Source organism: Pelodiscus sinensis, chromosome 2 (genome assembly GCF_052426305.1).
Source record: "Pelodiscus sinensis isolate ZL-2025 chromosome 2, ASM5242630v1, whole genome shotgun sequence".
Classification (NCBI taxonomy): Eukaryota; Metazoa; Chordata; order Testudines; family Trionychidae; genus Pelodiscus; species Pelodiscus sinensis.
The window spans coordinates 227,712,900-227,738,557 of NC_143053.1; the positions used below are offsets into that span (position 1 = coordinate 227,712,900).

The following is a 25,658-nucleotide window of genomic DNA, read 5'->3' on the forward strand; positions in this document are numbered from 1 at the left end:
TTGTTAACATCATTTTATATTAATATGACACTTTTAATCTCTCAAAGATCTCAAAACTTGTTTTAGTGACTTCAAGCTAAGCACAGGGATTATTTCATTTAGCATTAGCATAGAAACACAGGTACTTCTAGGGTAAAACTTGGCAACTGTTGATCATTTCAAACAAACACTACTGTGAGGGAGTGAGAGAGGGCCTGGCAGGGCTGGGGCTAAACAAGGCTTTTTTGCCCAATTAGCCCTGTCCCGTTTTACCTGCGGCCAATGCCAGGCCTAAAGGGAAGATAAAAGAGAACAATCTGACTCAGTTAGGGTATGTCTAGGCATACCGCACTTGCAAATGAAGCCCGGGATTTGAATTTCCCGGGCTTCATTTGCATAAGCGGGGCTCCGCCATTTTTAAAACCCCACTCGTTCGAACCCTGTGCCGCGCGGCTACACGGGCACGAACTAGGTAGTTTGAACTAGGCTTCCTAGTTCGAACTACCGTTACTCCTCGTGGAATGAGGAGTAACGGTAGTTCGAACTAGGAAGCCTAGTTCGAACTACCTAGTTCGTGCCCCGTGTAGCCGCGCTGCACGGGGTTCAAATGAGCGGGGTTTTAAAAATGGCGGCGCCCCGCTTATGCAAATGAAGCCCGGGAAATTCAAATCGTGGGCTTCATTTGCAAGTGCGGTATGCCTACATTACCCTCCTAGTTCGAACTAGGAGGGTAGTGTAGACATACCCTGAGTGAAGTTTCTCTGTAGGAATTAGATGCATGTACAGTCTTTGTCATTCAGGTGTTGTTGTTCTGATGGTGAAGTATTCTTCGATGTAGGACTGGTTTCAAGGAGAAGGGAGGGACCACAAGACAGATCATTTAAAAATATTTAAAATTAATTCAGCCTAATTGGTGAAGTCAGCATGTGTCAGAGTCTTCCAGAGCTGTTAGCCCAGGGAAAGGTATGTAGTGTGGTACTTCATAATTTATAGATACAAAGCCAAGACTGAATCTATTAACTAGATACAAATAAAATTCTTTTAATCTTTATGTTGCTTTCTGTTGCTGTTATTGCTTGCCCAGGTCGTGTAAGTTGACTTCTAATACTTATTAATTGGGACTAGAACTGTATAGTACTTTCATTTGCACTTCTTTAACACCACTGACTTCAGTGGTGTTATTACTACTAATTTATACCAGTGGAAGTGATGAGAGCTTTTGGCCCCAAGACATTTCAAGGGATTCCAAAGTGAGAGTACAGGGTTGGGTCCTTTTCTGTGTGTTCACATTAAGAATTTACTCTTATTATGCCTTTTGGGCTATTTGTGTAATGGCTTCCAATAAAATGGACTTGCTCTGTCAGATGAGAAGCAAACTTGACATTTTCTTGAGTAGTTAGCAGTTCCCACCAAATATCTTGCTGTTTTGTCAGTTGATTTTTGCATGCTTGTAATATGACCCTGTAGGATTCTGCTTCACCACTGCTGTGTATGCTCTGAGAGCTATATATGCTGAAGAGAACAAGAACACATTTCTGCAATTAATAATAGAAAAGTTGCCTTTTTTAAATGTAACAATGCGAGGAAAGCTCCAGTCCATCATGCTTTGTGAACCAGCATCCGGCAGCTGCTGAATAATAGAGACGAAATGATAACTCTTTTGCTCCAGTGAATATTCTGTGGTGTTTGTTATTCATGAATCCCTGTCTTTATGGAAGTTTATTTGATCAAATGTGTGAGTGATGCTATGATTGCCTGGAGCCTACTTTGAGTCACATTTTTCAATGTTATCTCTGTGCCTTAGTAATCTTGCAAGTGCTTGTGAAAGAAGGGATTGCATTGTGGATAAGGTGGAATTTTCTGCCATTCCTAGTGAAATCTAGAAAATTCACATCCAGATCTGCAGTTACAGTATTTTGAAGTAGTATTATCAGTAGTTATAAAGCTGCTGCTAGGAATAAAAGCAATAAAACATTCCACTGTTTCTGGGTCTAGAAATAATTTGAGCTGATGCTTTAGCCTTCTGGTGCAAACTGAAAACCTCTTCATCTTACTCATGTCTCTGTGGCATTGCCATCTGCCATATGAACTAGCATGGAGGACTCAATAAATTCAGTACAGCAGGAAATTCTTTTTAGAATTGGTTAAGCTTGCTGTCCATGTGAGACATAATCCTGGCTCAGAAGCTGTACACCACTGAATAGAGGAACGTAGTGGTGGTGGTGGTGCTGGGGAAGGGATGAATTTATTTATTTAGTATGTGCAGTTGTCTAGCCAAGCAATGGCACCTTCACTGGCATGATGCAGTTCTTCAAGACCACCGCTAAACCTAGTCAGCGGGTAGTTATCACCAGTGTGCATCATCATCTGTGTTGTACCGCAGCTGCACAAAGGGTAATCACGAGGGCCCCAACGATATTGGTTGGCTGCAGAGAGACCTTGCCCATTCCAGAACCTGTTCAACAAGGAGCACTGGTGACATGCTGAAGTGATTAGGGCTAAATGTGTCTCTTCGCATCAGTCTCTTTGTCTCTAGATTCTTTCTTCCTCCCTGGGCTGGGGTTTGAACTTGCCCTTCAGTTTATGGATGTATCTCTGAATGTCTTGGACTATCACCTATTCTGCTCATGTGCTTTTGCTGTGTGTAGTGCTGTCTTCCATGGGTGAGAGTCTGTGCTGTTTCTAGAGAAGCACAGTCCCGTGGCAGGGGAAAGGGAGGGCTGGCACAAAGCCATTTTTGTGCCCTTGTGATCATGTGGCTGCTTCAGGGCTTGGAGGGACCTCAGCGACCTGTCTGAATTATGGCAGCCTCCACAGGCCATCCTGTGCACTGCAGCACTGCTTATAGTCTCTGCAGTGCTTACACATTTACCTTAATTGTGAGCTCAACTGTGAAAAATTCAGAAAATGTCATAATAACTTTTATTATAACAAACATTGGCGGGAAAAGGTTGACTGCGCATTGTGGGAAGAATTACTTCCTTTTATTTGTTTTAAGTCTGCTGCAAGTTGAACCTCTGTGGTCTCGAAGACTCTGGACTGGCAACATTTATCAGGAAGCTGCTGGGGTACCAAACAGTCCAGAGCTGGCAGGTCCACGAGCACTGGCAGGGCCACAGGAGCTTGCAGGGCCATGAGCCCTAGCAAGGCTGCGAGAGTTCACGGAACTGAAGAGCCTGCAAGGTTGCCGCAGCAAGGGGACCACGGGCAGTGATAACAGGTATCTCAGGAGAGGAGCCTACTGGAGGGGCTGGCCAGATCTCCCCTGGTCCGGAAAACTCCCTTGTCCAAGACCGATCATGTCCTGAGGGTGCAAGATCAGGGACCCAATAATTTTATTTGGTGACCTGTAGTTGTTGTGTTATGGGAAGGAATAAATATCTTTTCCTATATGCCCTCTTAGTCATCTCTTTTTAGGCTGAAAAGTCCCAGTCTTATTAATCTCTCCTCATGTGGCAGCCATTCCAAACCCCTAATATTTTTTGTTGCCCTTTTCTGAACTTTTTTCAATGCCAAGATATCTTTTTTGAGAGGAGGCGGCCACATCTGCATGCAAAATTCAGGATGTAGGCGTACCATACTTTTATATAGAGGCAATAAGACATTTGCTATTCCTTTTTAAATGATTCCTAACATTCTGTTTCCTTTTTTGACTGTTGCTGTCCGCTGAGTGGATTTTTTCAGAGAACTATCCACAATGACTCCAAGATCTCTCTCTTGAGTGGTAACAGCTAATTTACTCCCCATGAAGGATGAGGTGTTTGAGCTGCAAGAGGGGGCTCTGGGTTTGTGGGGCAGGGCTGGGACAAGGTGTGGTGCTTGGGGTTGGGGCAAGGTTCCACATTGATCAGTGGCGCAGTGAGGATAAGGAAGGCTCTCTACCTGTTCTGGCTCTGCACGGCACCCAGAAGTGGCCAGCAGGCCTGGCGCTTGAGAAGGAAGTTAGGAAGCTTCACATTCTGCTCTCATGCACAGGCACTGCCCTCCCAGCTGCCATTTGCCAGTTCCTGGCCAGTGGTGTGCAGAGCCAATGCTTTGGGTGGAGGCAGCATGTGATGCCCGTAAGCGCCCCTCCTCCCCAAGAACTGCTTCTAGAGTGCATCATGATTCCAGAACAGGTGGGAAGTAGCCTTAGCCTTAGCCTTACTGCACCATGGACCAGACTTTCAATGGGCTAGTCAGCGGTGCTGACCTGAGCCCTTTTTGAACCCATCAACTGGTCACCCTAGAACTATCTGAGGTGCAAAGTGATATATTTTATAACTAAAACTGTAGGAATTAGTATTTTGATTGGCTTAAAATTAAAAGTGTTGAGTTGTGGAGCACCTAGTGAGATTGCCACTTGATTAAACCATCTTCTAATACAGAAACAGTATGAACTAAAATAAATTAAATGAATAAACAAACAAACAAATATTGTTGATGGAGATAACCTGGTAACCTGACTCTGTGCCTGATCCAAAGGCCATTGAAGGTGACAGAAAGTTGATTTTAGCAGCTTTGGATCAGGCTGGGTTTTGGGATAAATAATATTACAGGCAGTCCCCGGGTTACGTACAAGATAGGGACTGTAGGTTTGTTCTTAAGTTGAATTTGTATGTAAGTCGGAAATGGTACATATTGTAGGGGAAACTCTAGCCAAACATTTCTCCAGAGCTCAGTTTTATTCTCCCACACCTCACGTCCCTCAGTCCTTTATTCTCAAGCTGAGGTATCTGCTGAGAAAAGCCGCTCCGTGTCTCCCTGGTCTGCTGGGGGGGGGGTTGCTTCACGTCTCCCTGGTCTGCTGGGGGGAAGCAGCTATTGCGGGGTTGCCCCACCCCGTTTGTAAGTAGGGATCCGATGTAAGTCGGATCCATGTAACCCGGGGACTGCCTGTATTTGTTCACCCAAATGCCAAGGTAGGGATGATATAGTATAAATATAAAAGGGCATTAAAAATATTGCAGTTCTTTAAAAGGTAAACTTCATTGCTAACTCTGTTATTCCTAGCCCCTGCATACCTGTTCTTTCCATTGTATTACATAGAAAAACATCCAGATAGAATTTCTAAAGAAGTGCCTGGATAGTTAAAGGAAGTGACTGCAAATTAGGGGCATATGTTAATAGTCAAGTACTCGTGAAAAACAGGCTGTTTCTTTTCTTGCCTGCAAATGGATTTGAGTGCCAAGGATTAGATACACAACATTAAAAAAACTGACCATAATAAGAGTGTATGAATTTATATGCTATGGATATGAATAATATGTATATAGCAGGAAGGGCAGTGATAGAGGCTAGGACTTACCAGTTTGGCAATGAATATTTACTTTTAACAAAAGTGTATATATATTTGAGATTTTGTATAATTTTGTTCTCCTTTTCATTATTCAGAATTTCATTATTCAGAATCATATTACTATTACTATTACTCAAATTGCTATTTGATTATGGAATAAATACTTTTTGGTATCTAAGGAGCATAAGTAATATTCACCCCAAGTATCCAGGTTAGCAAATTATCCCCATCATTGCCATTTTAAAGTTCATACTCTTTTAGCAGATGGTTAAATCAGGTGGCAATATTAGTATATTCTCAGAACACAAGAACTGTTCATTTTAAAAAAATAGAATTCATTTTTATTCCCTAAAATATACAATGCTCTTGCTGAAATGGTAGCTTTGACCATACAAGTATTTTAAATCAAACATTAAAAAGTGATTTGAATGGACACTAGTAACATAAACAAAAAGCATTGTAATGCTTATAGTTATTGACACAAGTACTTTAATTTTCCAAATAAGAGTCCACCAGCAATTATAATATGGTAGTGTCATGTGAGACAGAACTACTGTGAAAGTGTTTGATTACAAATTATAAAAAACCTGCTGTGATAAATTAATCTTTGCATTGTCAGGGACTCAGAGGGGTAGCCATGTTAGTCTGTAACTTTAAAATCAACGAGTAGTCCCATTGCACCTTAGAGATTAACAAATATATGTATAGTATCATGAGCTTTTGTGGGCAAAACCTACTTCTTCAGATGAACTCATACTACAGTATATATATTTTTGTTAGTCTCTAAATTGCCCCAGGACTACTCGTTATTAGGGTTGCCAAATGGTTTAAAAAAAATACCGGATACACTTGACATTGCATCACAATCTATATTGCATCTTATTTAGAAAATACTGGACATTTATATTTTCTCATTTATATTTTCTCAATTTGTTTCCTGAACAGAAAGCTCAAATACTGGACTGTCCGGTTCAAAACTGGACACCTGGCAACCCTACAAGTTGTTGTTGTCAGAAAGAGTTTGCAAAGTAATGACCTATCTGACATAATTTGAATACAAATTAATAAATAATTTTGATGGTTAGAGCAGTTGAGTCTCTTGCTTCTGTTATGGTGACCTACATTAAACTTTCTCCTAGATTTGGCCCACCAAAGCCTTTTGGCAATGCCTCTCACATTATAGACACAGTTTGCGATATCTTGGAAGGCTTCTTCCTTCAGTTTGTGAAACCCTCTTCAGGTAGAGAACCTGCTATGCCATGCTGCCAAGGGATGAATGTGCAAGAAGCAGCAGTGTGGAGACAGTGGATTCTTTGGGAGATGCTCTGAATGGCCAATGAATTCTGTCCCCATGAAATTTCCTTCCAATTAATTATGCTGCATTATGTGGTCACATAATGGCTACAAAATTAACATTCCCTTTGTTGTTAACAGATTTTTTTTCGCCTTCCTCTGTAGCATTGGGCACAGATCACAGCTGAAGGACTCTCTGCATGTTGGGGCCTTCAAAGTATTTGAATGCTTCAATATCTTTGATATAGGTGAGAGGATTATTCTAAGAGGGGTGGTTGAGATTCTGTGGCCTGCACTGTGCAGGGGGTCAGACTAGATGATCATAATGGTCCCTTCTGACCTTAAAGTCTATGAGTCTATGAGAGGTGAAATTATTTAGCACAGTTAATCTTAAGCAAATACAGAAATACTTCAATGTTATATTCAAATTATGATTGGGAAATCATATCTATTTTTTTCAGGAAGAATGTCTCTTGCGCAAGAGGGGGATTTTGTGCAAAAAGGAACCATCTACACAGCTGCTTTTTGCGCAAAAGCCTCTTGCACAAAAGTGGCTGCTAAATAATTATGCAAATGAAGCGCAGCGATATTCCATGCCATGCTTCATTTGCATAGGCTTTTCTGCAAGAAGGCTACAGTGTAGCCATAGCACTAGGGTAACACTGCTACATCTTTCTCCTAAAGGCTACATTATGGTTTTGCTACTAACTCTGAATAATTGCACTGCTGCAGAAGCAGAGCAGGGATGATATTGCGACTCAGAGTCACAATGGATGTGTGTATACTGCTGCTGGGAGCGACTCTTGCAGGTCAAGTCCACAAAAGTGTACTAGCAGAGGATATGCTAGTGTTCTAACTATAGTAACATGGGTGTTTTGGCTCAGGTTGAAGCTTGGGTCTGACACACAAAGATGGGGGAGATGGGGGGATGGGTGGGTGGGCATCAGAGCCCAAGGTACACCCCAAACGCCAGTGTCAAAGTAATGTCTATACATCTATTTTTAGCACAGAAGCCCTGCTAACTTGAGTTTTTTGTCACAGAGTGTAAGACTGTCTTCCAACTGGTGTGTAAACATACCCAGTACAGTCCCAAGTTCTCTCCCTGCCTTAAGGGAAGTAAGCTGCACCAACACAATACCTGACATAGATCCCCTCACCCCTGCATTTCTCAGCTGCACTGCTTGGGGCATTTTGGGAGGGGAAAACAAAGGCAATGTTTTTACCACTTTTCCCCCTCTGCTCACCCCGTTCTTGCCCACCTGCATAGGAGGGAAAATTGCAGCCTTGCAGAGACTGCTCAGTCCAACTTCCTACTGCTGCCCATTTTACAGGTAGTCTCTGCAGTGGAGTAAAGGTGCACAGAGCAATCATAAACTCTTTCTAAGTTTGAGGGTACCAGAAAACTACTCCACTTTGTCAATTAGGACTTGCCTCTTACTCATGGGAAAGTTGCCACAGTGGCCACTAACTGGACAAAGTTTGTGTGTCCCTGGCATATTCATCCAGTTATTCTGTGCTTGGAGACTCGTTAGGTGAATTGCTGCTTTCTGGAGTTTGAATTTTTTTCAGTGATTTGAGGATGTTTTTGAGGATGTTTTTGAGTTTTAAAGTCTGATCTATATCTGGGGTACTGTTTAAAATGTCACTGATGGTGTCATTACTTTAAGTTGTATTAATCACTTCCACTATGAATGATAATGCTATCATTTGGCTGCCAGCATGTATCTTACTTGTTATAATACATTAATTCATGATAAAACTGAGTGGCCTGGTGGTCAAAGTCAATAACAGTCATGTCAACCATGGCAGACATGATTATTAGATATGATAATTTAGGAACCTCTTTAGTTAATCTAATAATTTTCCATAACCACTGTATAATCTTATCAGTGCTTCTTATAAAAGATATTTTAGAAATGTGCATCAGTCTGTCTGTCTGTCTGTCTGTGAGTCTGTTTGTTCAAGAACTCCACCTAAATAGTAAGTGCTAGGAACACCAAATTTGGTAGGCAGCTTCCTCTCAACATAACTAAAGTAAAGTCAGGGTTTGGTTGTGCCAGGATAAAGGGATGTGTGTGGAATGCGATTCTTTCCTATCAAGCAGAAAGGGAAAGGGCCAGTTATACTCACACCCATGACCACAGTGGGGCAGCAAACACTCCAGCGAGCAGCGACTGGCCGGCAGCACCAGCCACCCTAGCCTGCCCTGAGAAGGAGCTGCCAGCTGCCCCACAGTCCCTGCTATGCTGAGCTGTCCCTGGGGAGCATCAGAAGGTGGCCTTCATGGTCCCCCCCTGTTCGGGGGCCTGGTCAGTAGGTGTGGTTCCCCATCCGAGGATGGCCCTGGATAGAAGCCGGCAGGTGGGGTGCACAGCCCACTCTGCTGCAGGGAAAAGCTCGAGGGTGGGGTGTGCAGCCCCTCACTCACTCTGGGGACAAGTTGGCTGGTGGGGTGCATGGCCCCCACTTCTCTGGGCCACCCTCGAGGAGAAGCTGGCAACCACCCCCACTCCTGCCCTTAGCTTACTATCCCTTCCTCTGAGCTCATCCTCCTCCCCTGCCCTTACTTCTGCACCCCCACTCCCTGCCCTGAGTCCCTCCTCACCCTCTGCTCCGACTCCTGCACTCCCCATCCCCTGCCCTGAACCCCTACAAGCACCCCAACCGTGACTCCAGGACCCTCATCCCCTGAGTCCCCCACATCCCTGCGCCCCTGACACTGCCAGCCCCCTGCCCTAAAGGACCTGAGCAACATCGGGTAAGTCTTGTAGTAGTCTATATTATGGAGCTGCATCTCTGTGCAGAAGATCCATATGTTAATGAATACAGCTCTGCAAAACTGCAGGTAATTCAACAATATAGGAAGCTGCCTGATACAACAGAACAATAATCTTTTACAATTCTGTCATTTTGTATAGACGAGAGAACGGTTAATGAGTTAATTCATTCTGAGAAAGTGATCCATCCTCTGTCATGCAGCCCCAGCATCTGGTAGTCAAAGGCTTGGGGCACTCAGATCACAGAATCTCAGCATCTTGTTTAATAGCCATTGATGGGCCCCAACTCCATGAACCTTTTTAGTTCTTTTTTTGAACTCAGATGTACTTTTGGCCTTCACTGCATCCCCTGGTGAAGAGTTTCACAGGCTGACTGTGTGTTGTGTGCAAATGTACTTTAATTAGTTTGTTTTAAACTTACTGTCTATTAATGTCATCGGGTGACTCCTGGTTCTTGCGTTATGTGAAGGGGTAAATAACATTTATACTATTCATGATTTTATAGACTTCTATCATATACCTCCCCTTACCCATTGGTTTTCAAAGCTGAACAGTCTCACTCTTTTTAATCTTTCTTCATGTTGAAACTGTCCCATACCCCTAATCATTTTTATTGCACTTCTCTGTACTTTTTCCATTTCTAATATATTTTTTACAGATGGGGTGTCCAGGAATGCATTCAATATTCAAGGTGTGAGCGTACCATGGCACCCACATATATAGTGGCATTATGATATTTACTACATTATTAGCTGTCCCTTTTGTTAGAGCTCCTAACATTGTTAGCTTTTTTACTGCCGCTTACACACTGAGCTGTCCCTTTTTGTTAGAGCTCCTAACATTGTTAGCTTTTTTACTGCCGCTTACACACTGAGCAGACGTTTTCAGAGAATTATCCATAATTATTCTAAGATCTCTTTCTTGAATGATTTACAGATAGTTTAGACCCTATCATTTTGTATGGGTAGCTGAGATTATGTTTTCCAATGTGCATACATTTGAATTTTATCTGCCGTTTGTTGCCTATTCATCCAAAATTAAGAGGTCCCCTTGTAACTCTTCACAGACTGCTTTGGACTTAACTTTCTCATGTAATTTAGTATTGTCTGCCAACTGCGCCACCTCCCTAGTTATATTTTTTTTTCCAGATAATTTATGGATATGTTGAACAGTACTGCCTTCAGTACAGATTCCTGTGGGACACCACTATTTACCTCTCTGTGTTCTGAAAACAGACCATTTATTCCTACCTGTTCCCTCATTTTTAAACATTTACTAATCCCTGAAAGGACTTTTCCTCTTATCCCCATGACTAGTTACTTTGCTTAAGACCCTTGGTGAGGGACCTTATCAAAGACTTTCTGAAAGTCCAAATACACTGTATCCATTGGCTAAGCCTTGTCTACATGTTTGGTGATCCCCTTCTAATATATGAATTCATGTGGCTCCCATTGATTTCAGTGGTAACTCATTTTGGGCTAGAATTTAGCTAGTAGGTGATAATTAGAAGAAAGAATGATAGGTGAAATCCTATCTCATTGAATTCAGTGACAAAACTCCTCTATGCTTCTATGATACAAGGATTTAACCATATGACTTCTATTTTATTTCATTTATTTTTATGACCGTATTTCAAATTATGCGCCAATTAGGCCTCAACTGGAATTCAGTGTCCAGTTCTCTCAGGAAAGATGTGGGCCAATTGGAGAAAGTCCAGAGTAGAACAATAAAAATTATTAAAGGTCTACAAAACATGTCCTATGAGAGAAGACTGAAAGAATTAGGTTTGTTAGGTTGGGAAAAGAGAAGAGTGAGAGGGGACATGATAGCAGCTTTCAAGTACCTAAAAGGAGAAGTGAGAAAAATTAGGCTCCTTAACCTCTGATGATAGGACAGGAAGCAATGAGCTTAAATTGTGGCAAGGGAAGTTTAGGTTGGACATTAGGAAAAAAAAATTAACTTTTAGGTTAGGAATAAATGGTCTAAGGAGGCTGTGGATTCTCCATCACTGGAGATATTGAAGAGTTGGTTAGAGAGACCTCTGTTAGGATATGTCTATACTACAGCACTATTTCAAATTAACTTAATTCGAAATAGTTAATTCAAATTAAGCTAATTCGAAATAACACATCTATACACAAAAAATATTTCGAAATAGCATTTTGCTATTTCAAAATAGCACGTCCACACTGAGTGGACCCTGAACTGAAGTTAAGGCTGGCCAGAACCAGTGCTGGCAGGGTATTGGGTTAGGACTTAGTGTGTGGGGCTGCTGCCTGAGGTTAACTGAGCTCCATGCTTAAAGGCCTTAAAGGGACCCTACACCCACCCTGGACAGATAGTTCTCAGGGTTCCCCACTTGCTTGTCTACCTCGATGAGGGTCAGCAAAGCAGTCCTGTCTTGGAGTGCCTTGAGTGCCTGCACTTGGGACACCGCAGCACTCGGCCACATGGAGCCAGAGCTGCCCCTGGGCATGCTGGTGCATCTCGTGAGGTCGTTGCCATCAGCCCAGCTGTACTTGCTGCACGCTGCCATCGTGGGGGGTCCATCAGGGGGCTGTCAGGATCCAGGAGGCCCTGCAGGACAGGGTCCACCCTGAGAAGCCCTCAGAGCCACCCTGGTCCTCCCCACTGGGGGCTCGTGCCCCATTCCTCCCTCATGTCCTTCCACTTACCCCTTCCTAGCCCCCCTTCCTAATGTCAAACAAAAGACATGTATGTTCAAAAATAGAAACTGGGTTTATTGAACAAAACTGGAGGGGGGGGATGAACCTCTGGGGAGACTGGGAAAAGGAGGTGGGAGAGGGGAGGGGGAAACCTGGGAGAAGGGAGCTGGTAGGGGGAAGCAAGGGGAAGAGGGATAGGAGAAGCTCAGGGCCCAGGGTTGTGGGTTTCGCCTGACCAACTTGATTGTCATGCAAACCTGCTCCTGAGTTTGCATGTGGCCTTTGGTGGCCAGGCTGGCAGCTATTCTGCCATAGTCGGCTGCATTCCTCCATCTAGTGTGGAGATCATGGATGTTGGGGGCATCTCCTCCAAACCTGAATAAAGTCCATGATCTGCACCCTGGACCAGGAAGGCGCTCGTCTTCTTCAGCCCTTGTCAGGCTCCTGGGAGCTGGCAGACTGCTCCTGGGGAGCTGTTGAGGGTGGCTGCCAGTGGCTTGCTGGCTCATGTTTTGGGATCACTGGGTCAGGGGCCCCGGTGGCCACTGCTGGCTCTTGCCTGGCAGACTTGGAGCTGGCACAGGCACTGTGGCCAGGGTCTACCCCTTTAATGGCTCCGGGGCTGGAAGAGAGGAGAGTAAGTTTTCCTGGCTGTGCCCAGAGTGGCCACCAGGGCTCCGTGGGAAGGGCTGGAGGCCCGCTATTTTGAATTAAGTGTCTACACAGCACTTAATTTGAAATAGCTATTTTGAATTTGGCGTTACTCCTTGTAGAATGAGGTTTACCAAATTCGAATTAAACGCATGTATAGACGCTATTAAAGTTAATTCAAAATAACGACTGTTATTTCAAATTAACTTTGCAGTGTAGACATACCCTTAGGAATGATCTACATGGTGCTTGATCCTGATGTGAGGGCAGGGGACTAGATATGATGACTCTTGAGGTTCCTTCCAGTTCTAGTATTCTATGATTCTATGTTTGAATAGTTGAGAAGAGCAGAATTAGAAGAGCGTTCTCATCTCTGCTATAATAGTACAAAGAAAAAAAGAGTCTTCTCTACCTTTAAAAAGTAAACATAAATTGTGATATGTTCAAGAAATTCCTTAAATGTGCACCTAGCTGGGCAAAGAAATATGTGCTGTTCTGCACTATCTTTGTTAAACTTTTCTATTATGTCTTCTTATTCTCTTATTTCATCCTCTAAGGAAGGAGTTAACATTATTATGCAGAGACAACTTGACTTGTTTCAGGAAGCCATGCATGTGAAAATAGAGAATTTGATAGCCATTCCTATGTTTTGAAACATTTAAAATACCTGAGTTAGGCTGTTTACGTTTTTGGATCATATTACTGTGGTGCTGAATTAATATTTTCAACCTCTTCATATTAAAACACTCCAGGTCAAATTTACCTGATGACTTAAACAGTTGTTTAAGGTACATGTGAGATATAACACCACTTACTTTATATTATATCATCATGTTAATGGATTCCTCTCCTTTTAATATGCTAGTAACCCCCATTTTGCATACCTACTGAATGCCAAATTAATGCAGTTACATTTTTGTCATTTACACTTGATTTCTTATCCACTCGGACCTGATGAGGAATTTCTGTATCACTTGTCATTAGTGAATTAATTTAATACTGAACACCTCTATTCCTCAGTGAACATGTCTTTAGGTTTTTCCAACTCTGTTATTCACAACAAATTGTAGGAGAAAAATTTACACACATATATATATATATATATAACTTCTTTGTACTGGTTTTGATATTGTTATTATATTGATTCAGAGACTATTTAACCTTACGCAATTTAAAGACACACAATATTGACTGTGTTGGTAAATGTAACATGATCAGATCATTGCTAATATACAGTTGGATGCCTCATTCTTTGGGAATGAATGCATAATTTATAGATTAATGGGATACATGTGTGAGTCTTCATATTGCACTAACATGCCACCAAACACGCTACAGATCTCTTATGTTTTGGATGTCAGACACCAGTCATTCCCCTCAGCAAGGTGTCTAGTCAGAAACAGCATCTAGGTGGAGTTGACGTATCAGAGATTCTTACCCACCACACATTAAAAATGACCAATTTATTTACATCAGTAGGTTCAACAAAGTGACAGTGAATGTTCCAGTTTCTTGCTTAGGATCTTGATTAATGAGACTGGCCTGCATGCAGCTGTTAGCTATTTTTGTTATTATTTACTTGTTATGGTCATTAACAGAGCCCCAGTCATGGATCAGAACTCCACTGTGCTAGGATCTGTACATATACACATTTTCTGTATATACACCCACTTTTCTTCTCCTGAGTCAAAGGTTTTTATTTTAATCAAGTTGTAATTTCATTCATTCACCACCTTTTCTACCATAATGTTTCTCTATAGCCAGTTATAGTTTTTCAACTTTTAAAATGTCAACATTTTAGAAAAGGGAAATATTTTCCTTTAAAATATTTTCTCCCATTTTTGACTACTTCTGATATTCACTCCTGATATTGGCCTAACATAGGGGTCAACAACTTTGGCTCCCTGCCTGTGAGGGTAATCTGCTGGTGAGCCATGAGACGTTTTGCTGACATTGACCGACCTAGGTATCATCTCCCCTCCTCTCTCAACTCCTTGCAGCACCCAGTGGCTGTGGTTCACTGTTCTCAGCCAAAATGGTTTGGTAGGAAATTCATACTGAAAATTGAGCTTCCATGAAATTGTGTTAGTCTCTGAGTATTCTAAAATTGATTATTTAATCTAGCTCTTCTAACAAATTAAAAAAAATTGAAGACCAAAATTCTGCCCTCTTACAACGTGCAGTATTAAAGGGAGCATATGAGTGTACAAGCGAAGAGGCAGAATTCAGCACAGATTTTAAAATATTTGTAATATCCCAGCTAAAGAGGAGACACAACTATTATGATATTTGTCAATTTTTATGGCAATTTAGACAAAAGAATAGCAATACAATTAATACAACGAATAAAATACTTTTTTCCTTTAAGAATAAAAGACTTTTTTCTTTTAAGAATGCTCCTTTTTTTTTTGGAGGGGGGAGTCTTCAGGAAAATATTTTTAACATAGAAATGTATAAGGCTGTGTCACATTTTGATATAAAATATTCATGCAATGAGGATACTCTGTGGCTGCGGAATTAGGAGCACTGCAATATTCACAAAATCCGGGAGAAGCTAGATTTTGCTTAACTTCAAAGGAAAAATCTTTTATCTATAACGAAGTGTGTCTTATTATAGTGAAGAAAAAGAGCCATCACAAAACTCTTGCCTGAGAAGTACTTCCTGGAACATGAACACTGGGCTTGACATGTCACCATTTATAAACTCGCTTAGTCCTTTTAATTGCTACTTTATCCATTGTTGAGGAGGCAAAGATAGTTTACCATAGCTGCCAGCTCAAATTAAAAATGTTGTTTTTTTTGTGCCTTTAGAGATCCACTTAATGTAGACTGATTGGTGTTATTATTCTTTCCCTTATCAAGTTGATAGCAGCAGCTGCTAATTAGCAAACTTGATTTTTGGTGCCTTTGGACTCTCACTCCCATACTGCTTTGATCTTTATGTCATTCTATCTCACGAACAGGCAGTTTGAATTGCTGCATCGTCAGTAAGCTGAAGGTGAAAATCAAAGGAAACAATGGATTTGTGTTCTTTTCCCCCCCTGTGCGTTTATTAAAGAGCTGATGTTTTTCAGAATATATTTATATATCCATTTTCTGTTTATTATTTATTACTTGTATTACACTAGCATTTAGAAGACTCAACCAAGATTGGGGCTCCATCATGCTAGGCTCTGTAAACACACATAATATGACATGGTTTCAATCCTCCAAGACAGGCAAAGAGTGTGGAAGAAAGGCAGTATCATCCCCATTGTACTTGTGGGGAACGTGAAGCACAGAGAGCTGAAGTGACTTACCCAGTGTTATGAAGGAATTTTGTGGCAGAATCTGGAATTTAACCCAAGTATACTGAGACAAATGTCATAATCATAAGCCCATTTTCTCTTTTTTGTGTTTTACATTAGATATTGTGATATTTGTGTGCCTTGTTTTTTTTCCTGGAAGACAGACATGGACAATCAAAGAGTTATAAGGGTCATAAAATCACAAGTACTAACAAGTGAAACTTGAGCAAAGAGGAAGAGAGGAAGAGAAGGGTTTTTTCATTAGACTGTTGAAAGCTTTGTCTACACTTCAAAATTTTGCTGTTTTAATTTATGTTGGCATCGTTTGTGGCAATTTCCCCCTAAATGTAGACACAGTTATCCATGTAAAAAGGTGCATATCATGGCATAAGTGCTTATTCTGATTTGGCAAAATGAAATAAAGTGTGCCAGAATAAATTCTGGTTTAACTGTGTCTACATTTGGGCTCTTACTGACATAACTGTGTATTCATTAAAAACATTACACCAGCTGCACATATAATTATACCTTTAAATGTAGGCCAGGCCTAAGGTGTTGATTTTTGTTTTTAACACCCATTTAACTCAAATGCCTCAGAGAGGGTTGAGAAGAAAGATCTATTTGTTAAATACCCCTTCACCTCTTCAATTAATGTAGGTTTTGCTTAATCCGCTCATTCAAAAGATAATATTATGGAATTGACTGGTTTATAAGTAGATGTATATTTTATGTGTATAGGGAACAGGATTTGTGAGAGGACAAAACATTATTTATGGCATGAAAAAGTTTTGATAATGGATTTAATGCTACTTTAATAATGTTGGTAAGGTAGCCCTGATATTCAGATTAAGTGAAAAGTAATTTTTGTATGATTACTTTCTAGAGCAGAGAACTGAGGAGCTCAGAGGAAATGTAAGGACTTCCACTTAAGAACACAGAATATTTTTGCTTTTGATGAATATCCCCTTAGATATTTTTCATTAAATAATGTTTCTGTTGTAATCCCACTCATTCTGTTATCCCATTATTTCAAATCGATGTGGAATTTATGGGTAGAGTGATTAATTTTGTACTGGAGAATTTATGTTGATCTCTGATAGATCAACATAAAGACCCATCCGTGTCTCTGTTCTCTTTACTCATAGAGGTTTAGAGTTCCATCTATCCTTAGAAGTGACTGTTGGTTATCGAATGGGAATTTAAAAAGGCTGTGTATAGAGCAATACTCCAGCAGTGATGAAAACCGTATATGCCAGTTCATCACTTCTGCCTATCAGTTGAATGATCTTGAGTGTAACTGTCATCATTGCAGTTTATAGGATCTGAACTTGAAGAAAAAATACATAGGTGAAATATGACTCTAGGGAAAATAACTGAATAACAAATTCAGATCAGTACATAGTTCTTTTTGCAGGAAGTCCAATTGATGTAGTTTATTTTGTTTGTATTGTGGTTGAGAAAATGCTTGTGTATCTATAGGAATGTGATCGTCTGCATTACATTATTTTTCTTCCTTTCTTCTTTCTCACAGTGCATGCCAATTAAAGGCCTTGGATTTGTGCTTGGAGCCTACAAATGCATTTGCAAGGCTGGATTCTATCATCCCAACATCTTTTCAGTGAACAGCTTTCAGAGTAAGTGCTTTTGCTTGAGTTTAAAAAAAAAGAAAAGAAAAAAAAAAGAAATTGCATTAATAATGCAGCACTCCTTTTTATCCTTGTCAGGGTTATTCAGTAAATTCCCAGTGGCTTGCAATTCTAGGATTATATAATCACTTGAGGAGTTTTAGCCCTTTTGTTTGTCATTTGTGATACTATTGAAGATCCTGTAAAACATACCTATTATAATTATATTTGGCTTTTAAATACATTTTAAAAATATAAAAAGAAATCTTGTTACCCGGGAATGAAGATTTCTGGCATCAGTATTTGTGCAAGGACTGCAAATAAATACATATTAATTTCACCTTGTATTAGTGTAGAGTTGTTGCCCTAGTCTCTGCCTCTGCATTTTTAATTGTCTTATTATTACCCAAAATGAACAGAAAAATCTAAGATATAATTTTGTGCAAAATGGTTATTAGAGATTTTTAGAGCTGAGAAACTATGCACATGTAATGTACATAACATACAACTTCTACAGGTTTCCTGAGAACATGTGAGGTGAATGCTTGATACATTATCCTGTTGCTCACTGGGGCTATGTCTACTCTACAGAGTTTTTCTAGGATACTGGAGGTATCTTGGAAAAACTCTGCCGTGTCTAGGGAACTCATTAGCTTTTTTGGAACTGTTTCCGAAAAAGTGGGCACGTTCTTTTAGAAGCGCTGTATTCCTCATTTTATGAGGAATAAGAGATCTTTTAAAAGAGGTTTTCCCCACATGTAGACAGGCTAAATGTCAGAAAAGCCTCTTAAAAAAAAAGCAGAATAAGGTAAGCAAATTGCGGTTTGCAATTTCCATCTCTTTTTCTGGAAAAAGAATGCAGTGTAGACATAGTCAGGCAGAGAGACTTGATGAATATCAGGAAAGTTGCTAATCAATTTTTATACTGTGTTTCCCAGAATGCTCATTATTTTAAATGGCAGTGAACCCATTATAGCGCTTGCATGATTCCAACTGATGCCTGATCAACACACACTTTTTGCATTGAAGTCATGATGTCAGTTAAGGATGTAGTTACCCAAGTCCATCCCATAGTTTGGATACATTTATATTGTATACAGGTGCCCTTTAATGTCATAGGATTCCCCTCCCTTACAGGAATGGCTGTCTAGATATAAAATGCCTTTAGATATAAAAGCCTCAAACTGATTAAGTTTTCACTTTATGGTGACTTCTAGGGTATGTCTAGACTACATGGCTCTGTCAATGGAGCCATGTAAACTAGTTTACCCAGCATAGTCAAAGAAGCGGGGATTTAAATAATCCCTGCTTCATTAAAATAAATATGGCCACCGCGCTGTGCTGACGATCAGCTGATCCAGCACAGCGCAGCAGTCTAGACACGGATCTGTTGGCTGGGGAAGCCTTTGCCAACCGATCCCTTATGCTTCGTGAAACAAGCTTTGCAGGATTGGTCGGCAAAGGCTTCCCCAGCCGACAGATCCGCGTCTAGACTGCCGCGCTCTGCCGGATCAGCTGATCGTCAGTACAGCACAGCGGCCACGTTTATTTTAATGAAGCAGGGATTATTTAAATCCCCGCTTCTTTGACTATGCCGGGTAAACTAGTTTATATGACTCTGTTGACGGCCCACCTTGCAATAGCTTGCAAGATCTGTAAGTCTTTTAAGCCCCGCAAGAGGAGGGAAAGGGTTTCCCGCCTAAAACTTCTCCTCATGGAGACAGCGCTTCAACCGGTGCCGCCGGAGCAGCCTACGGTATGCAGCGCACCGGCTTCCACACGTGAAGCTTCTCACCGGCACCGTGTGTCGGCATCTTTAACACTTCTAAAAAAATAAAATACCTAGATACAAGGGAGCCATGGGCTGATTATGACATGAGTAGTGACTTAGGGGAGTCTGAATAATTGTAACCAGCTATACAATCCATTTATACATTTCTCTCCGTCGTTCCTCACAACATTATTTAATGAGCCATCTTTGTAACTTGCTATATTACTTCCTGTCCTCTGGTTATAGTCTCCCTCCACCCTTTTTTATATTCATTAGAGGAGAAACTCAGTCTCCTGTTTTAAATATATCTAGAGTCACTGGGGAAAAAACACCTAAATATGTAACTGATGCCCATGTACACCATGGATGAGTTGATTGCATTATTGAGTATGATCTCTCAGGTAAATTGGAGGCTACAGTGCAAGACTGCCAAGTTCAAAACATCCAGGTTCTTACTTTGTGTTTGTGTACAAGTGTGGTGATATATGTTTACTTGAGTGAAAAGGGACAAGTACTGCAGAAGGAATTTCAGTAGTATGGGGCGCTTTTTTAATGGTAGAATGGCTAACACTCCCATGTCTCTTTGCAGCCATACTTCACTTTTTAGGGTTTATTGCAGGATCCAATCTATCAGTAAATAATTAAATAGATTAATCCTAATATGGATCCACAAAGAGATGTCAGTGTTGGATCGTAATATTTTATCATCTGTGTATTTACGTTGCATAAATAGTGCAGCATATTATTCCAAAGTTTGCACGATTATTTCTGTCGAGTGCCACAGTGAAGTGGTAATGTACTGGTTTTCTCATTGGGATGGATATGGGAGCAGATACAAGTACAATGTTGTGTTAGTCAGGCATTGTATGAATCTTTTAATGAACGGAGGGTGATGCTTGCCATGCAGAGTGAGTTGTTATAGAGCTCCGGATTTAATTCCTTGAGTGTGAATATGCAAAATTCATTCTATGATTTCATAAAAACAAATTCTGAAAACACATTAAAAGGAGAGAATAATATAATTAGGGATAAAATAACATTGATCACTAGTATCTACATTCAATACTCTGGGATCACTTTGAACTATCCTTTGAATTAACATGAAGGAGCTTGACTTTGGGAATGCACTCATCTTTTTAAGTACTGCTTTTATTCAGCTAGATCCAGCTGTCTGCTAGTAGGCAAGATTAAGTCATGGAACAAAAGTCATTGGTTTAAAGGCAACTTATCCCTGCAATCTAAATGGAACAAAAATAAGGTATCCAAGATGTTGGCAGATGTCATGCATTCTTGGAGCATGATGTAGTCACTATTTTCTAATGAATTTTGCATAGGAATTAGAGGTCAGGTCAGTCTGGTAGTTGGAAAGGTTTTCTGTGCCCAGTGTTTCATATGAGGGGGATCATTCTGTTTTTAAAATGGCAAAACTGCTCACTCATTTTCTTGAAGGGGGTTGTCACTCCTTTGTAAATAGCCTAATCTGAGATACTGTGTCTGAGTGTCCCATATGGATTTGGATGAACTCGGGGAGTGTTTGATTCCAGAGAAATTAAAACAAACACATATTATACACGCATAACTCTGCTTCCATATAAAGTTTGCTAATGGGAAATGACCCCCCATTTCCTCCTTCCAGCACTGGGAATTAATTGGCAATTAATTAGCTAATAATAAAATGGTCACATTGTATTTACTTGTATAATAGTCTTATACTGGAGAAAACAAAAAATTTAAAAATTTCCCTGAGGTTGTTGCAAGATAAATCTCTTATTTTCTCAACATGTATGAGACCTCCAAATCCTTCAGCAAAAAGAAAAAAAGAAAATATACATACAGTTGTCCCTCTTAAAAGCTTTCAAAATTTGCATTAGGTAATTAATACCATGGTTGTAATTATAAATATTTTTTTCCCTTTTTGGTCTGTTGTAATCACTTCAAAACTTGGGTGAGGTTTTCATTTGCACTATAGCCCAGTTGGAGTCGGAATGAAGGTGGTTTTAAGCCAGCTTTGAGCCCTCCCAAATCTAGGCTGCTGCTGTGAGGACTGGTTTGGGCCCTGGAGTGGCTTAGACAGCCCTGGAGAGCTGCCACATTAAGACAGCCTGTCCCCAGTTGCCTTGAATCCCCACAGCACTACTTGCAGTGGTTGAGAAAGTGACTAGGGTGACTGACAGGAAAAATCTGGTTGAGAATTTGAAGGTGGAAGGTAGATTGAGTGAACATAATCATGAGAGTTCATGATTCTAAGGAATAGAGAGAGGAAAAACAGCAGAATAAAGGCAATGGACTTTTAAGACTGTAGATGTTACCAAACTTGGAGAATCGGTAGGTTAAGGTCACAGACCCGAGTGTAAGGGGACTGTTACCCCTTACTAAAACTCTGTGGGAGTTTTTGGTTTGCCAGCTTGCAGTATCTGAAGGGGAAGAGTTCATGAGACTGACTGAACCCAGAGACAATGGAAAGCAGCCAACACTCCAGCTCAGCCTGATTGACAGGTTGGACAGGCCAGTGAGGAAGGGGAGAGGCCAGGCCCCGTCCTCCCTGTGAGCTGGGATTGTTCTGGCTCTGTCTCTGAACAAACAAGTTGTGTGCAGAAGAGGTCCTGCAAAGACAGAGAGCTGAGACGAGCAGTGCAAGCTGTATGAAGGAGTCCTGCAAAAGGAACAGAGAGCTGAGAGACTGCTAAGAGGAGTGCAAGCTGTGTGCTGAGGGGCAGCTTTTGCAGCAGCAGAGCCAGGCATACACAGCACAGGGAGAGCAGAGCCTGTGTTGAGCAGCAGACTGGCAGTGCTCAGAGCCAAAAGGAACAGAGAAGCAACACAAGGAGCTGGAACTGGCCAAGCAGCACAGCCTGCAGCTGGATGTGGTGAGCACCTGGGACCAGCAAAGTGTGGGGAAAGGCTCTGGACTGGGAGAGGGGTCTGGCCACTTCGAGCTTGAGACTGTGTGGTCACTACCAGAGCTAGCGTGTCCAGCCTGTAGCCCCCCCTGCAGCATATCCAGGGCCTCTAAGAAAGAGACTGTGGACTGTCCTTACACCCTGCAGACTGCTGCTTTGATGTCCCTGTGCTACAGAGCAGGGCTGTGTGTTCTCATTTAACCATTCTCATTTTGTCTTATTCTTTTCTCTTTAATCAGTTGTTGTTTAATAAATTGTATTTGCTTTGAACCTTATGAAGTGATCACTGGGCCAAGAAGGCCTGCAGTGTAAAGAGAGCACCTCGGAGTGGGGACACCCTAACTCCTGCCCCTAGTGACTACAAGGTCAGGGATTAAGCCCCAGGAAACCTGGGCCCAGCCTTGTTGGGGTTTCAAGGGCTCTGCTACTCAGGAGAGTGGAGGGGGAGCCCTCAGGATCAGGGAGCCGTGGGGTAAAAGAAGTGGGAGCGGGGACTCAGATCCTTTCGCTGGTTCATTTCACCGGGGTGTATAGAAGCCAGGAAAGTTCCCCACAATAGCGGGACCATTCCCCCGCTTACACGAGGGAAAAGAGTTCAGGAGAGTTGGCAGTTTTTTAAACAGATATTTTTAAGAGGACAAGAGCGAATTGTCCCAACAGGAAAGATAGGAAATCTGATAACCAGGCTTAACCAGGAGATCTTTAACCGAAACTCAAAAAAAAAAAAAGAAAAAAAAGAGCAAAGTAGGTCAAATTATGAAAGTTGAATAGAAAAATAAAACCAACACAGGCATATACGGACAACATTACAAAAGCCAAGGCAAAAAAGGGAGATTAAATTAGCATAAAGGGTTAAAAGAAAACATTTTACAAGTATGTTAGAAGGAAGAGGACGACCAAGGATAGCAGAGGCCCATTATTCAGTGGGCAGAGAAAAGACAATAACAGAAAATGCAGCAATGGCTGAAATGTTAAATGCCTGTTTTTGTTTCAGTTTTCATAAAAAAAACCCAGTTACCATTGGTTGGATGACTAACATAGAGAACATGAGTGTAAATGGGTTATGATCTGAGGGCAAAATAGGAAAAGAACATGTTAAGATTTAGTTAGATCAGTTACGTGTCTGCAAGTCAACAGGGCCTAACACAATGCCTTTTAGAATACCTAAGGAATTGGCTGAAGAGATCTCTGAGCCATTCATGATTATCTTTGAGAAGTCCTGCAGGATGGGAGAGATCCCAGAGGACTTGAGAAGGGCAAATATAGTACCTCTGTATAAAAAGGGGAATAGGGCAAGATAATCCAAGAAATTATAGATGAATCATCTTAACTTTGGTACCAAAGAAGATAATAATAATAAGAGCAAATAATCAAACAATGCGTTTGGAAGTACTTAGAAGGAAATAAGGTGATATGAATTTGTCAAGAACAAATCATGTCAAGCCAAAGTAATAGCCTTCTTTGGCAAAGTAACAAGCCCTCTGGATAGGGGGAGAGGAGTAGATTTGATACATCTAGTCATTAGCAGAGTTTTTGATGCTATCTCACATGACCCATAAACAAACTAAAGAAATGTAGCCTAGAGAACCCTGCAATAAGGTGGATGAATAACTGGTTGGAGAACTATACTCAGGGACTGTTTATTAAGGGTTCACAATCACACTGGAGGGCAGAATTTATTCTGGCAAAAAAGTTAGCTGGCTTGCCAGCAGGTTATCCTGATGGGCTTTGTACAGCCTGTGCGCTGCCCACCACTGGGATAGAACATGAACTTAAAAATCTTGCAGATGATACCAACCATGAGGAATTACAAGCACTTTGGAAGGCAGAATTAGAAGTCAAAACGATCTTGATAAATTACATAGTCTGAAATAAATAGGATAAAATGCAACAAGGACAAATGCACAGTTGACATGTAGAAAGAAATAACCAATGGCATAAATACAAAATGGGAAATAATTGCCTTGGAAGGAGTACTGCAGAAAAGGACCTGGACATTATAGTGGATCACAAACTAAATATGAGTCAACAATGGAATATAGTCGGGGGAAAAAGTAGAACATTACTTGGGGAGGTATTATCTGGAGTTTTGTAAGCAAGACATGAAAAGTAATCTTCCACTGTACTCAGCATTTTGGCCTCAACTGAAGTATTGTGTCCAGTTTTGTGTAATCTACGTCTGGACAGATTTGGACAAATTGGAGAAAGTCTAGAGAAAAACAGAAAAAATTATTAGAGGTCTAGAAAATATGATCTACAGGTACATCTACACGGTAACATTATTTTGAAATAACTGGCATTATTCTAAAATAACTTAATCTGCATCTATACAGCAGGAAGTTATTTTGAAATAGTGTCAAAATACTGTCAAGCTGGAGGACTTCTTACTCAGTCCTGTAAACCTTTGTATAAGAGGAATAAAGGAAGTCGGAGGAAGAGTGCTCTATTTTGAAATAAGTGCTGTGTAGATGCTCCCTATTTCGAAATAAGCTATTTTGAAATAAACCATGCAATTGACGTAACTCAATTTGCATAGCTTATTTTGCGTTAAGCCCTGCAGTGTAGATGCACCATAGGAGAAAATATTGAAAATATTGCTTTGTTTAGTCTGGTAAAGAGAAGGCTGAGAAGGGAACATAATCATTTTCAAGTTGTTATAACAAGGAGGGTGATAAACAGTTCTCCTTTATCACTGAGGACAGGGCAACAAATAATGGGCTTAAATTGCAGCAAAAGAGATTTAGGTTAGACATTAGGAAAAACAAATTATCTGGGAAGATTGTGGAATCATCATAATTGGAGGCTTTTAGGAGTGGGTAGACAAATCCCTGTTAGGGATGGTCTTAAATAATATTTAGTCCTGTCTCATGGAGTAGATGACCTATTAAGGTCCTTTCCAATCCTACACTTCTATGCTAGAGACTTGTCTACACCACTCCCTAAATTCACCTGGTGTTGACATGTTCCTTATGTTAGTGCATCTGTCAGGGGACAAATAGAGCAGAGTAATATGCATTGAGCATAACCTACACAAGAGGGAATTCTCTCTGGGCTGGTTTCAGAGCTCTAATGCCTCCCTTATGTTACTGCAGCAGCAGGAAAGGTCCACACCAGATGGGAGAATCCCAGAATTCTGCTCAAATATCTACATTTAAGTCCTGATTCTACAGTACATTTTACACGGGCAGACATCCCATGTGAACAGTCTTGTCAACTTCAATGAGATTCAGCTTGAACATAAAATTAAGTGTATGTGAATATCTTACTGGGTTTAGGGAAGTACAGGCAGTCCCCGGGTTACGTACAAGATAGGGACTGTAGGTTTGTTCTTAAGTTGAATCTGTATGTAAGTCGGAACTGGCGTCCAGATTCAGACACTGCTGAAACTGACCGCCAGTTCTGACTTACATACAGAATCAACTTAAGAACCC

General features: G+C 41.0%; 1 protein-coding gene across 1 annotated transcript in view; it reads left to right on the forward strand.

Moving 5' to 3' along the window:
* GPR158 (G protein-coupled receptor 158) overlaps window positions 1-25,658 on the forward strand; it is a 331,365-nt gene that overhangs the window by 148,040 nt on the left and 157,667 nt on the right. The window contains exon 3 of the mRNA XM_006115288.5: window positions 17,463-17,565. Coding sequence (XP_006115350.3) covers window positions 17,463-17,565 — 103 coding nt within the window. The remainder of the gene's footprint in view (window positions 1-17,462; window positions 17,566-25,658) is intronic.